The sequence below is a fragment of the Heptranchias perlo genome, unplaced genomic scaffold (genome assembly GCF_035084215.1).
Source record: "Heptranchias perlo isolate sHepPer1 unplaced genomic scaffold, sHepPer1.hap1 HAP1_SCAFFOLD_514, whole genome shotgun sequence".
Classification (NCBI taxonomy): Eukaryota; Metazoa; Chordata; class Chondrichthyes; order Hexanchiformes; family Hexanchidae; genus Heptranchias; species Heptranchias perlo.
This window is the reverse complement of record NW_027139531.1, coordinates 21257-32853: the sequence shown is the minus strand read 5'-3', so window position 1 is coordinate 32853 and position 11597 is coordinate 21257. Positions and strand designations below refer to the sequence as shown.

General features: G+C 59.0%; 1 protein-coding gene across 1 annotated transcript in view; it reads left to right on the top strand.

Moving 5' to 3' along the window:
• Positions 1–11597, top strand: part of LOC137314504 (CCR4-NOT transcription complex subunit 3-like) — a 58786-nt gene that overhangs the window by 41618 nt on the left and 5571 nt on the right. Inside the window, exons 14-16 of the mRNA XM_067979816.1 lie at positions 1528–1633; positions 3454–3619; positions 9112–9211. Of these exons, the coding sequence (XP_067835917.1) occupies positions 1528–1633; positions 3454–3619; positions 9112–9211 (372 nt within the window). The remainder of the gene's footprint in view (positions 1–1527; positions 1634–3453; positions 3620–9111; positions 9212–11597) is intronic.

Sequence of the window (11597 nt, the reverse complement as noted above, 5' to 3'; positions counted from 1 at the left end):
TCTCTCTCCTGATTTATACCGTCTCTCTCTCTCCTGATTTATACCGTCTCTCTCTCTCTCTCTCTCCTGATTTATACCGTCTCTCTCTCTCTCTCTCTCCTGATTTATACCGTCTCTCTCTCTCTCTCTCCTGATTTATACCGTCTCTCTCTCTCCTGATTTATACCGTCTCTCTCTCTCTCTCTCCTGATTTATACCGTCTCTCTCTCTCTCTCTCTCTCCTGATTTATACCGTCTCTCTCTCTCTCTCTCCTGATTTATACCGTCTCTCTCTCTCTCTCGCTCCTGATTTATACCGTCTCTCTCTCTCTCTCTCTCCTGATTTATACCGTCTCTCTCTCTCTCCTGATTTGTACCGTCTCTCTCTCTCTCCTGATTTATACCGTCTCTCTCTCTCTCTCTCCTGATTTATACCGTCTCTCTCTCTCTCTCTCTCTCCTGATTTATACCGTCTCTCTCTCTCTCTCCTGATTTATACCGTCTCTCTCTCTCTCCTGATTTATACCGTCTCTCTCTCTCTCTCTCTCCTGATTTATACCGTCTCTCTCTCTCTCTCCTGATTTATACCGTCTCTCTCTCTCTCTCTCTCTCCTGATTTATACCGTCTCTCACTCTCTCTCTCCTGATTTATACCGTCTCTCTCTCTCTCTCTCTCCTGATTTATACCGTCTCTCTCTCTCTCTCTCTCCTGATTTATACCGTCTCTCTCTCTCTCTCTCCTGATTTATACCGTCTCTCTCTCTCTCTCTCTCCTGATTTATACCGTCTCTCTCTCTCTCTCTCTCCTGATTTATACCGTCTCTCTCTCTCTCCTGATTTATACCGTCTCTCTCTCTCTCTCTCTCTCGATTTATACCGTCTCTCTCTCTCTCCTGATTTATACCGTCTCTCTCTCTCTCTCTCTCCTGATTTATACCGTCTCTCTCTCTCTCTCTCCTGATTTATACCGTCTCTCTCTCTCTCTCTCCTGATTTATACCGTCTCTCTCTCTCTCTCTCTCCTGATTTATACCGTCTCTCTCTCTATCTCTCTCCTGATTTATACCGTCTCTCTTCTCTCTCTCTCCTGATTTATACCGTCTCTCTCTCCTGATTTATACCGTCTCTCTCTCTCTCTCTCCTGATTTATACCGTCTCTCTCTCTCTCTCTCCTGATTTATACCGTCTCTCTCTCTCTCTCCTGATTTATACCGTCTCTCTCTCTCTCTCCTGATTTATACCGTCTCTCTCTCTCTCTCTCTCTCTCCTGATTTATACCGTCTCTCTCTCTCTCTCCTGATTTATACCGTCTCTCTCTCTCTCTCTCTCCTGATTTATACCGTCTCTCTCTCTCTCTCTCTCCTGATTTATACCGTCTCTCTCTCTCTCTCTCTCCTGATTTATACCGTCTCTCTCTCCTGATTTATACCGTCTCTCTCTCTCTCTCTCCTGATTTATACCGTCTCTCTCTCTCTCTCTCCTGATTTATACCGTCTCTCTCTCTCTCTCTCCTGATTTATACCGTCCCTCTCTCTCTCTCCCACCCCAGGTTACAGTTCTGTCGTGGCGGAGACCCCGTCAGGAGCCTCCCAACCCAACATTGCCCAAATGCAGTGCGGCGAGACCCACTGCCACAGCCTGCCCCTCAGTAATGTGTAAGTACCGAGCCCACCAGACCCGTCAGTGAGCCAGTGTTGGGGAGGGTGGCCCTGGGGTCCAGTGGGAGGGTGGTGGGGTGGTTCGATGGCCAGTCGGACGAGTCATGGGTCGGGGATTCCAGAGCGGAGGAGGCCGTTCTGCCCATCGAGCCTGTGCTGGCTCTTTGAAAGATCTATCCAATCAGTCCCACTCCCCCTGCTCTTTCCCCGTATCCCTGTATATTTCTCCCCTTTGATTATTTATCCGATTCCCCTTTTGAAAGTTATTATTGAATCTGCTCCCTTTCAGGCAGTGAATTCCAGATCAGAACAACTCGCTGCGTAAAAAAACATTCTCCTCATCTCCCCCCTCTGGCTCTTTTCCCGATCACCTTAAATCCGTGTCCTCTGCTCACCGACCCTCCTGCCCACTGGAAACAGTCTCTCCTTATTTACTCTCTCAAAACCCCTTCATGATTTTGAACCCCTCGATTAAATCTCCCCTTAACCTTCTCTGCTCTGAGGGGAACGACCCCAGATTCTCCAGTCTCTCCACATCACTGAGGTCCCTCATCCCTGGGACCATTCTGGTAAATCTCCTCTGCACCCTCTCTAAGGCCTTCACATCTTTCCTAAAGAGCGAGGCCCAGAATTGGACCCAATACTCCAGCTGAGGTCTAACCCAGTGTTTTATAAAGGGTTTAGCATCACTCCCTTGCTTTTGTACTCTGTGCCTCTATTAATAAAGCCCAGGATCCCAGATGCTTTTTTAACAGCCTTCTCAACCTGTCCTGCCACCTTCAAAGATTTGTGTACACACACCCCCAGGTCTCTCTGCTCCCGCACCCCCTTTAAAATTGTCCCATTTAGTTTATATTGCCTCTCCTCAATCTTCCTACCAAAATGTATCACGTCACAATTCAACCGTTCCCCCAGCGAGGAGGGGGGTCAGTGCCCATGGGGACCCGTCCCCCAGCGAGGAGGGAGGGGGTCAGTGCCCGTGGGGACCCGTCCCCCACCGAGGAGGGGGTCAGTGCCCATGGGGGACCCGTCCCCCAGCGAGGAGGAGGGGGGTCAGTGCCCGTGGGGACCCCCCCCCCAGCGAGGAGGGGGGTCAGTGCCCGTGGGGACCCGTCCCCCAGCGAGGAGGGGGGGTCAGTGCCCGTGGGGACCCGTCCCCCAGCGAGGAGGGGGGGTCAGTGCCCGTGGGGACCCGTCCCCCAGCGAGGAGGGGGGTCAGTGCCCGTGGGGACCCGTCCCCCAGCGAGGAGGGGGGTCAGTGCCCGTGGGGACCCGTCCCCCAGCGAGGAGGGGGGTCAGTGCCCGTGGGGACCCGTCCCCCAGCGAGGAGGGGGGTCAGTGCCCGTGGGGACCCGTCCCCCACCGAGGAGGAGGGTCAGTGCCCGTGGGGACCCGTCCCCCAGCGAGGAGGGAGGGGGGTCAGTGCCCGTGGGGACCCGTCCCCCAGCGAGGAGGGAGGGGGGTCAGTGCCCGTGGGGACCCGTCCCCCAGCGAGGAGGGAGGGGGTCAGTGCCCGTGGGGACCCGTCCCTCAGCGAGGAGGGAGGGGGTCAGTGCCCGTGGGGACCCGTCCCCCAGCGAGGAGGGAGGGGGTCAGTGCCCGTGGGGACCCGTCCCCCAGCGAGGAGGAGGGGGGTCAGTGCCCGTGGGGACCCGTCCCCCAGCGAGGAGGAGGGGGGTCAGTGCCCTGTTTCCCAGCGAGGGGTGGGGTAGTTTCCTGGTTGTGTTATTGGACCAGTGATCCAGATGGACTTGCCCTGGTTTGTTGCAAATGATTCCTGATCCCTCGTTCACTTCTCTCCCTCCTTCGCTGCCCAGGAACGAGAGCCCCTGCACATCCCCCCCTGGCATGGGGAGTTTACAACACAACCCTGGGGCCAGTATTCCTCAGCCCAGCTCTCCGGCTCCCACCTTCGATGACCCAAAGCCTTCTCCGTTACTGGTCAACGGGCCAATTCACTACACCAGCACGCAGGAACTGAAGGTGAGAGGGAGGGAGGGAGGGAAGGGGGAGGGGGAAGGTGAGAGGGAGGGGGAAGGTGAGAGGGAGGGAGGGAGGTGAGAGGGAGGGGGGAAGGTGAGAGGGAGGGAGGTGAGAGGGAGGGAGGGAGGTGGGAGGGAGATGAGAGGGAGGGAGGGAGGGGGAAGGTGGGAGGGAAGGAGGTGGGAGGAGGAAGAGGGAGGCTGGAGGGAGAGAGGAGGGAAAGGGGAGGGGGAGGTAGAGGAGGAGGATAAGGGGGAGGGAGAGGGAAGGAGAAGGGGAACGGGAAGAGGAAGGGGGGAAGGCAAAGGGGAGGGAGAGAAGGAGGGAGAGAAGGGGGGAAGGGAGAGGGGTACAAAGAGGGAGAGGAAGGAAGAAGAGGGGGAAGGAGGAGGAGGGAGAGGCGAGAGGACCTGTGTTTTACGTGGAGGTGCGGCGTGGGAGGAGGGACGGAGGAGGGAGGTGGAGAGGCGAGGGGAGCTGCGTTTTACGGGGAGCTGTGACGGGGAGTGGAGGGAGGGAGAGGCGAGGGGAGCTGTGTTTTACGGGGAGGTGTGACGGGGAGTGGAGGGAGGGAGAGGCGAGGGGAGCTGTGTTTTACGGGGAGGTGTGACGCGGAGTGGAGTGGAGGGAGAGGCGAGGGGAGCTGTGTTTTACGGGGAGGTGTGACGGGGAGTGGAGGGAGAGGCGAGGGGAGCTGTGTTTTACGGGGAGGTGTGAGGCGGAGTGGAGGGAGGGAGAGGCGAGGGGAGCTGTGTTTTACGGGGAGGTGTGACGCGGAGTGGAGGGAGGAGGAGGAGGAGGGAAGGGAGAGGCGAGGGGAGCTGTGTTTTACGGGGAGGTGTGACGGGGAGTGGAGGGAGGGAGAGGCGAGGGGAGCTGTGTTTTACGGGGAGGTGTGAGGCGGAGTGGAGGGAGGGAGAGGCGAGGGGAGCTGTGTTTTACGGGGAGGTGTGAGGCGGAGTGGAGGGAGGGAGAGGCGAGGGGAGCTGTGTTTTACGGGGAGGTGTGACTCGGAGTGGAGGGAGGAGGAGGAGGAGGGAAGGGAGAGGCGAGAGGAGCTGTGTTTTACGGGGAGGTGTGACGGGGAGTGGAGTGGAGGGAGAGGCGAGGGGAGCTGTGTTTTACGGGGAGGTGTGAGGCGGAGTGGAGGGAGGGAGAGGCGAGGGGAGCTGTGTTTTACGGGGAGGTGTGACGCGGAGTGGAGGGAGGAGGAGGAGGGAAGGGAGAGGCGAGAGGAGCTGTGTTTTACGGGGAGGTGTGACGGGGAGTGGAGGGAGGGAGAGGCGAGGGGAGCTGCGTTTTACGGGGAGGTGTGACGGGGAGCGGAGGAGGGAGAGGCGAGGGGAGCTGTGTTTTACGGGGAGGTGTGACGGGGAGTGGAGGGAGAGGCGAGGGGAGCTGTGTTTTACGGGGAGGTGTGACGGGGAGTGGAGGAGGAGGGAGAGGCGAGGGGAGCTGTGTTTTACGGGGAGGTGTGACGGGGAGTGGAGTGGAGGGAGAGGCGAGGGGAGCTGCGTTTTACGGGGAGGTGTGACGGGGTAGGAGGGAGGGAGAGGCGAGGGGAGCTGTGTTTTACGGGGAGGTGTGACGGGGAGTGGAGGAGGAGGGAGAGGCGAGGGGAGCTGTGTTTTACGGGGAGGTGTGACGGGGAGTGGAGGAGGGAGAGGCGAGGGGAGCTGTGTTTTACGGGGAGGTGTGACGGGGAGTGGAGGGAGAGGCGAGGGGAGCTGTGTTTTACGGGGAGGTGTGACGCGGAGTGGAGGGAGGGAGAGGCAAGGGGAGCTGTGTTTTACGGGGAGGTGTGACGGGGAGTGGAGTGGAGGGAGAGGCGAGGGGAGCTGTGTTTTACGGGGAGGTGTGACGGGGAGTGGAGGGAGGGAGAGGCGAGGGGAGCTGTGTTTTACGGGGAGGTGTGACGGGGAGTGGAGGGAGAGGCGAGGGGAGCTGTGTTTTACGGGGAGGTGTGACGGGGAGTGGAGGGAGAGGCGAGGGGAGCTGTGTTTTACGGGGAGGTGTGACGGGGAGTGGAGGGAGAGGCGAGGGGAGCTGCGTTTTACGGGGAGGTGTGACGGGGTGTGGAGGGAGGGAGAGGCGAGGGGAGCTGTGTTTTACGGGGAGGTGTGACGGGGAGTGGAGGGAGGGAGAGGCGAGGGGAGCTGTGTTTTACGGGGAGGTGTGACGGGGAGTGGAGGGAGGGAGAGGCGAGGGGAGCTGTGTTTTACGGGGAGGTGTGACGGGGAGTGGAGGAGGAGGGAGAGGCGAGGGGAGCTGTGTTTTACGGGGAGGTGTGACGGGGAGTGGAGGGAGGGAGAGGCGAGGGGAGCTGTGTTTTACGGGGAGGTGTGACGGGGAGTGGAGGAGGAGGAAGAGGCGAGGGGAGCTGTGTTTTACGGGGAGGTGTGACGGGGAGTGGAGGGAGGGAGAGGCGAGGGGAGCTGTGTTTTACGGGGAGGTGTGACGCGGAGTGGAGGGAGGGAGAGGCGAGGGGAGCTGTGTTTTACGGGGAGGTGTGACGGGGAGTGGAGGGTGAGGCGAGGGGAGCTGTGTTTTACGGGGAGGTGTGACGGGGAGTGGAGGGAGGGAGAGGCGAGGGGAGCTGTGTTTTACGGGGAGGTGTGACGGGGAGTGGAGGGAGGGAGAGGCGAGGGGAGCTGTGTTTTACGGGGAGGTGTGACGGGGAGTGGAGGGAGGGAGAGGCGAGGGGAGCTGCGTTTTACGGGGAGGTGTGACGTGGAGGGAGGGAGGGAGAGGCGAGGGGAGCTGCGTTTTACGGGGAGGTGTGACGTGGAGGGGGGGAGAGGCGAGGGGAGCTGTGTTTTACGGGGAGGTGTGACGGGGAGTGGAGGGAGAGGCGAGGGGAGCTGTGTTTTACGGGGAGGTGTGACGGGGAGTGGAGGGAGAGGCGAGGGGAGCTGTGTTTTACGGGGAGGTGTGACGGGGAGTGGAGGAGGAGGGAGAGGCGAGGGGAGCTGTGTTTTACGGGGAGGTGTGACGGGGAGTGGAGGAGGAGGGAGAGGCGAGGGGAGCTGTGTTTTACGGGGAGGTGTGACGGGGAGTGGAGGGAGGGAGAGGCGAGGGGAGCTGTGTTTTACGGGGAGGTGTGACGGGGAGTGGAGGAGGAGGGAGAGGCGAGGGGAGCTGCGTTTTACGGGGAGGTGTGACGGGGAGTGGAAGAGGAGGGAGAGGCGAGGGGAGCTGTGTTTTACGGGGAGGTGTGACGGGGAGTGGAGGAGGAGGGAGAGGCGAGGGGAGCTGTGTTTTACGGGGAGGTGTGACGGGGAGTGGAGGGAGGGAGAGGCGAGGGGAGCTGTGTTTTACGGGGAGGTGTGACGGGGAGTGGAGGAGGAGGGAGAGGCGAGGGGAGCTGCGTTTTACGGGGAGGTGTGACGGGGAGTGGAGGGAGGGAGAGGCGAGGGGAGCTGTGTTTTACGGGGAGGTTTGACGCGGAGTGGAGGGAGAGGCGAGGGGAGCTGTGTTTTACGGGGAGGTGTGACGGGGAGTGGAGGGAGGGAGAGGCGAGGGGAGCTGTGTTTTACGGGGAGGTGTGACGGGGAGTGGAGGAGGAGGGAGAGGCGAGGGGAGCTGTGTTTTACGGGGAGGTGTGACGGGGAGTGGAGGGAGGGAGAGGCGAGGGGAGCTGTGTTTTACGGGGAGCTGTGACGGGGAGTGGAGGGAGGGAGAGGCGAGGGGAGCTGTGTTTTACGGGGAGGTGTGACGCGGAGTGGAGGAGGAGGAAGAGGCGAGGGGAGCTGTGTTTTACGGGGAGGTGTGACGCGGAGTGGAGGGAGGGAGAGGCGAGGGGAGCTGTGTTTTACGGGGAGGTGTGACGGGGAGTGGAGGAGGAGGGAGAGGCGAGGGGAGCTGTGTTTTACGGGGAGGTGTGACGCGGAGTGGAGGGAGGGAGAGGCGAGGGGAGCTGTGTTTTACGGGGAGGTGTGACGGGGAGTGGAGGAGGAGGGAGAGGCGAGGGGAGCTGTGTTTTACGGGGAGGTGTGACGGGGAGTGGAGGGAGGGAGAGGCGAGGGGAGCTGTGTTTTACGGGGAGGTGTGAGGCGGAGTGGAGGAGGAGGGAGAGGCGAGGGGAGCTGCGTTTTACGGGGAGGTGTGACGGGGAGTGGAGTGGAGGGAGAGGCGAGGGGAGCTGTGTTTTACGGGGAGGTGTGACGGGGAGTGGAGGAGGAGGGAGAGGCGAGGGGAGCTGTGTTTTACGGGGAGGTGTGACGGGGAGTGGAGGGAGGGAGAGGCGAGGGGAGCTGTGTTTTACGGGGAGGTGCGACGGGGAGTGGAGGGAGAGGCGAGGGGAGCTGTGTTTTACGGGGAGGTGTGACGGGGAGTGGAGGAGGAGGGTGAGGCGAGGGGAGCTGTGTTTTACGGGGAGGTGTGACGGGGAGTGGAGGGAGGGAGAGGCGAGAGGAGCTGTGTTTTACGGGGAGCTGTGACGCGGAGTGGAGGGAGAGGCGAGGGGAGCTGTGTTTTACGGGGAGGTGTGACGGGGAGTGGAGGGAGGGAGAGGCGAGGGGAGCTGTGTTTTACGGGGAGGTGTGACGCGGAGTGGAGGGAGGGAGAGGCAAGGGGAGCTGTGTTTTACGGGGAGGTGTGACGGGGAGTGGAGGGAGGGAGAGGCGAGGGGAGCTGTGTTTTACGGGGAGGTGTGACGGGGAGTGGAGGGAGAGTGAGGCGAGGGGAGCTGTGTTTTACAGGGAGGTGTGACGGGGAGTGGAGGGAGGGAGAGGCGAGGGGAGCTGTGTTTTACGGGGAGGTGTGACGGGGAGTGGAGGGAGGGAGAGGCGAGGGGAGCTGTGTTTTACGGGGAGGTGTGACGGGGAGTGGAGGGAGAGGCGAGGGGAGCTGTGTTTTACGGGGAGGTGTGACGGGGAGTGGAGGGAGAGGCGAGGGGAGCTGTGTTTTACGGGGAGGTGTGACGGGGAGTGGAGGGAGAGGCGAGGGGAGCTGTGTTTTACGGGGAGGTGTGACGGGGAGTGGAGGGAGGGAGAGGCGAGGGGAGCTGTGTTTTACGGGGAGGTGTGACGGGGAGTGGAGGAGGAGGGAGAGGCGAGAGGAGCTGTGTTTTACGGGGAGGTGTGACGGGGAGTGGAGGGAGGGAGAGGCGAGGGGAGCTGTGTTTTACGGGGAGGTGTGACGGGGAGTGGAGGAGGAGGAAGAGGCGAGGGGAGCTGCGTTTTACGGGGAGGTGTGACGGGGAGTGGAGGGAGGGAGAGGCGAGGGGAGCTGTGTTTTACGGGGAGGTGTGACGCGGAGTGGAGGGAGGGAGAGGCGAGGGGAGCTGAGTTTTACGGGGAGGTGTGACGGGGAGTGGAGGGAGAGGCAAGGGGAGCTGTGTTTTACGGGGGTCGGGGGGAGAGGCTGAGCCCTGGGCGAGGGAGCGGGGAATGACCCCCGACACTGCCCAGGCTCGGTCTGGGGAAGTGTGCTCGGTGAGCAGACACAAATCATCTTCATTCCTGACCTGCTCTCCCCTCTCTCTGTTCCAGGTCCAGGACACCCTCAGCTCACTCACTGCCGTGCTCGACCTGCTGCCCATGCCTCCCAGATTAGACAAACAAGCTTCTTCGCTGCATCTCACCGAGACAGGTAAAAAAAAAATACCCCGGAGATTGGGGGCAGAGAGTGCAGAGGGAGCTTTACTCTGCATCTTACCCTGTACCTGCCCTGGGAGTGTTTGATGGGACAGTGTGGAGGGAGCTTTACTCTGCATCTAACCCTGTACCTGTCCCTGGGAGTGTTTGATGGGACAGTGTAGAGGGAGCTTTACTCTGCATCTTACCCTGTACCTGCCCTGGGAGTGTTTGATGGGACAGTGTGGAGGGAGCTTTACTCTGCATCTAACCCTGTACCTGTCCCTGGGAGTGTTTGATGGGACAGTGCAGAGGGAGCTTTACTCTGTATCTAACCCTGTACCTGCCCTGGGAGTGTTTGATGGGACAGTGTAGAGGGAGCTTTACTCTGTATCTAACCCTGTACCTGCCCTGGGAGTGTTTGATGGGACAGTGTAGAGGGAGCTTTACTCTGTATCTAACCCTGTACCTGCCCTGGGAGTGTTTGATGGGACAGTGTAGAGGGAGCTTTACTCTGTATCTAACCCTGTACCTGCCCTGGGAGTGTTTGATGGGACAGTGTAGAGGGAGCTTTACTCTGTATCAAACCCTGCACCTGTCCCTGGGAGTGTTTGATGGGACAGTGTAGAGGGAGCTTCACTCTGTATCTAACCCTGTACCTGCCCTGGGAGTGTTTGATGGGACAGTGTAGAGGGAGCTTTACTCTGTATCTAACCCTGTACCTGCCCTGGGAGTGTTTGATGGGACAGTGTCGAGGGAGCTTTACTCTGTATCTCACCCTGTACCTGCCCTGGGAGTGTTTGATGGGACAGTGTAGAGGGAGCTTTACTCTGTATCTAACCCTGTACCTGCCCTGGGAGTGTTTGATGGGACAGTGTAGAGGGAGCTTTACTCTGTATCTAACCCTGTACCTGCCCTGGGAGTGTTTGATGGGACAGTGTAGAGGGAGCTTGACTCTGTATCTAACCCTGTACCTGCCCTGGGAGTGTTTGATGGGACAGTGTCGAGGGAGCTTTACTCTGTATCTAACCCTGTACCTGCCCTGGGAGTGTTTGATGGGACAGTGTAGAGGGAGCTTTACTCTGTATCTCACCCTGTCCCTGCCCTGGGAGTGTTTGATGGGACAGTGTAGAGGGAGCTTTACTCTGTATCTAACCCTGTACCTGCCCTGGGAGTGTTTGATGGGACAGTGTGGAGGGAGCTTTACTCTGTATCTAACCCTGTACCTGCCCTGGGAGTGTTTGATGGGACAGTGTAGAGGGAGCTTTACTCTGTATCTCACCCTGTACCTGCCCTGGGAGTGTTTGATGGGACAGTGTGGAGGGAGCTTTACTCTGTATCTAACCCTGTACCTGCCCTGGGAGTGTTTGATGGGACAGTGTAGAGGGAGCTTTACTCTGTATCTAACCCTGTACCTGTCCCTGGGAGTGTTTGATGGGACAGTGTAGAGGGAGCTTTACTCTGTATCTAACCCTGTCCCTGGGAGTGTTTGATGGGACAGTGTAGAGGGAGCTTTACTCTGTATCTCACCCTGTACCTGCCCTGGGAGTGTTTGATGGGACAGTGTAGAGGGAGCTTTACTCTGTATCTGACCCTGTACCTGCCCTGGGAGTGTTTGATGGGACAGTGTAGAGGGAGCTTTACTCTGTATCTAACCCTGGACCTGTCCCTGGGAGTGTTTGACGGGACAGTGTGGAGGGAGCTTTACTCTGTATCTAACCCTGTACCTGACCCTGGGAGTGTTTGATGGGACAGTGTAGAGGGAGCTTTACTCTGTATCTAACCCTGTACCTGCCCTGGGAGTGTTTGATGGGACAGTGTAGAGGGAGCTTTACTCTGTATCTAACCCAGTACCTGCCCTTGGAGTGTTTGATGGGACAATGTCGAGGGAGCTTTACTCTGTATCTAACCCTGTACCTGCCCTGGGAGTGTTTGACGGGACAGTGTAGAGGGAGCTTTACTCTGTATCTAACCCTGTACCTGCCCCTGGGAGTGTTTGATGGGACAGTGTAGAGGGAGCTTTACTCTGTATCTAACCCTGTACCTGCCCTGGGAGTGTTTGATGGGACAGTGTAGAGGGAGCTTTACTCTGTATCTAACCCTGTACCTGCCCTGGGAGTGTTTGATGGGACAGTGTAGAGGGAGCTTTACTCTGTATCTAACCCTGTACCTGCCCTGGGAGTGTTTGATGGGACAGTGCAGAGGGAGCTTTACTCTGTATGTAACCATGTACCTGTCCCTGGGAGTGTTTGATGGGACAGTGTAGAGGGAGCTTTACTCTGTATCTAACCCTGTACCTGCCCTGGGAGTGTTTGATGGGACAGTGTAGAGGGAGCTTTACTCTGTATCTAACCCTGTACCTGCCCTGGGAGTGTTTGATGGGATAGTGTGGAGGGAGCTTT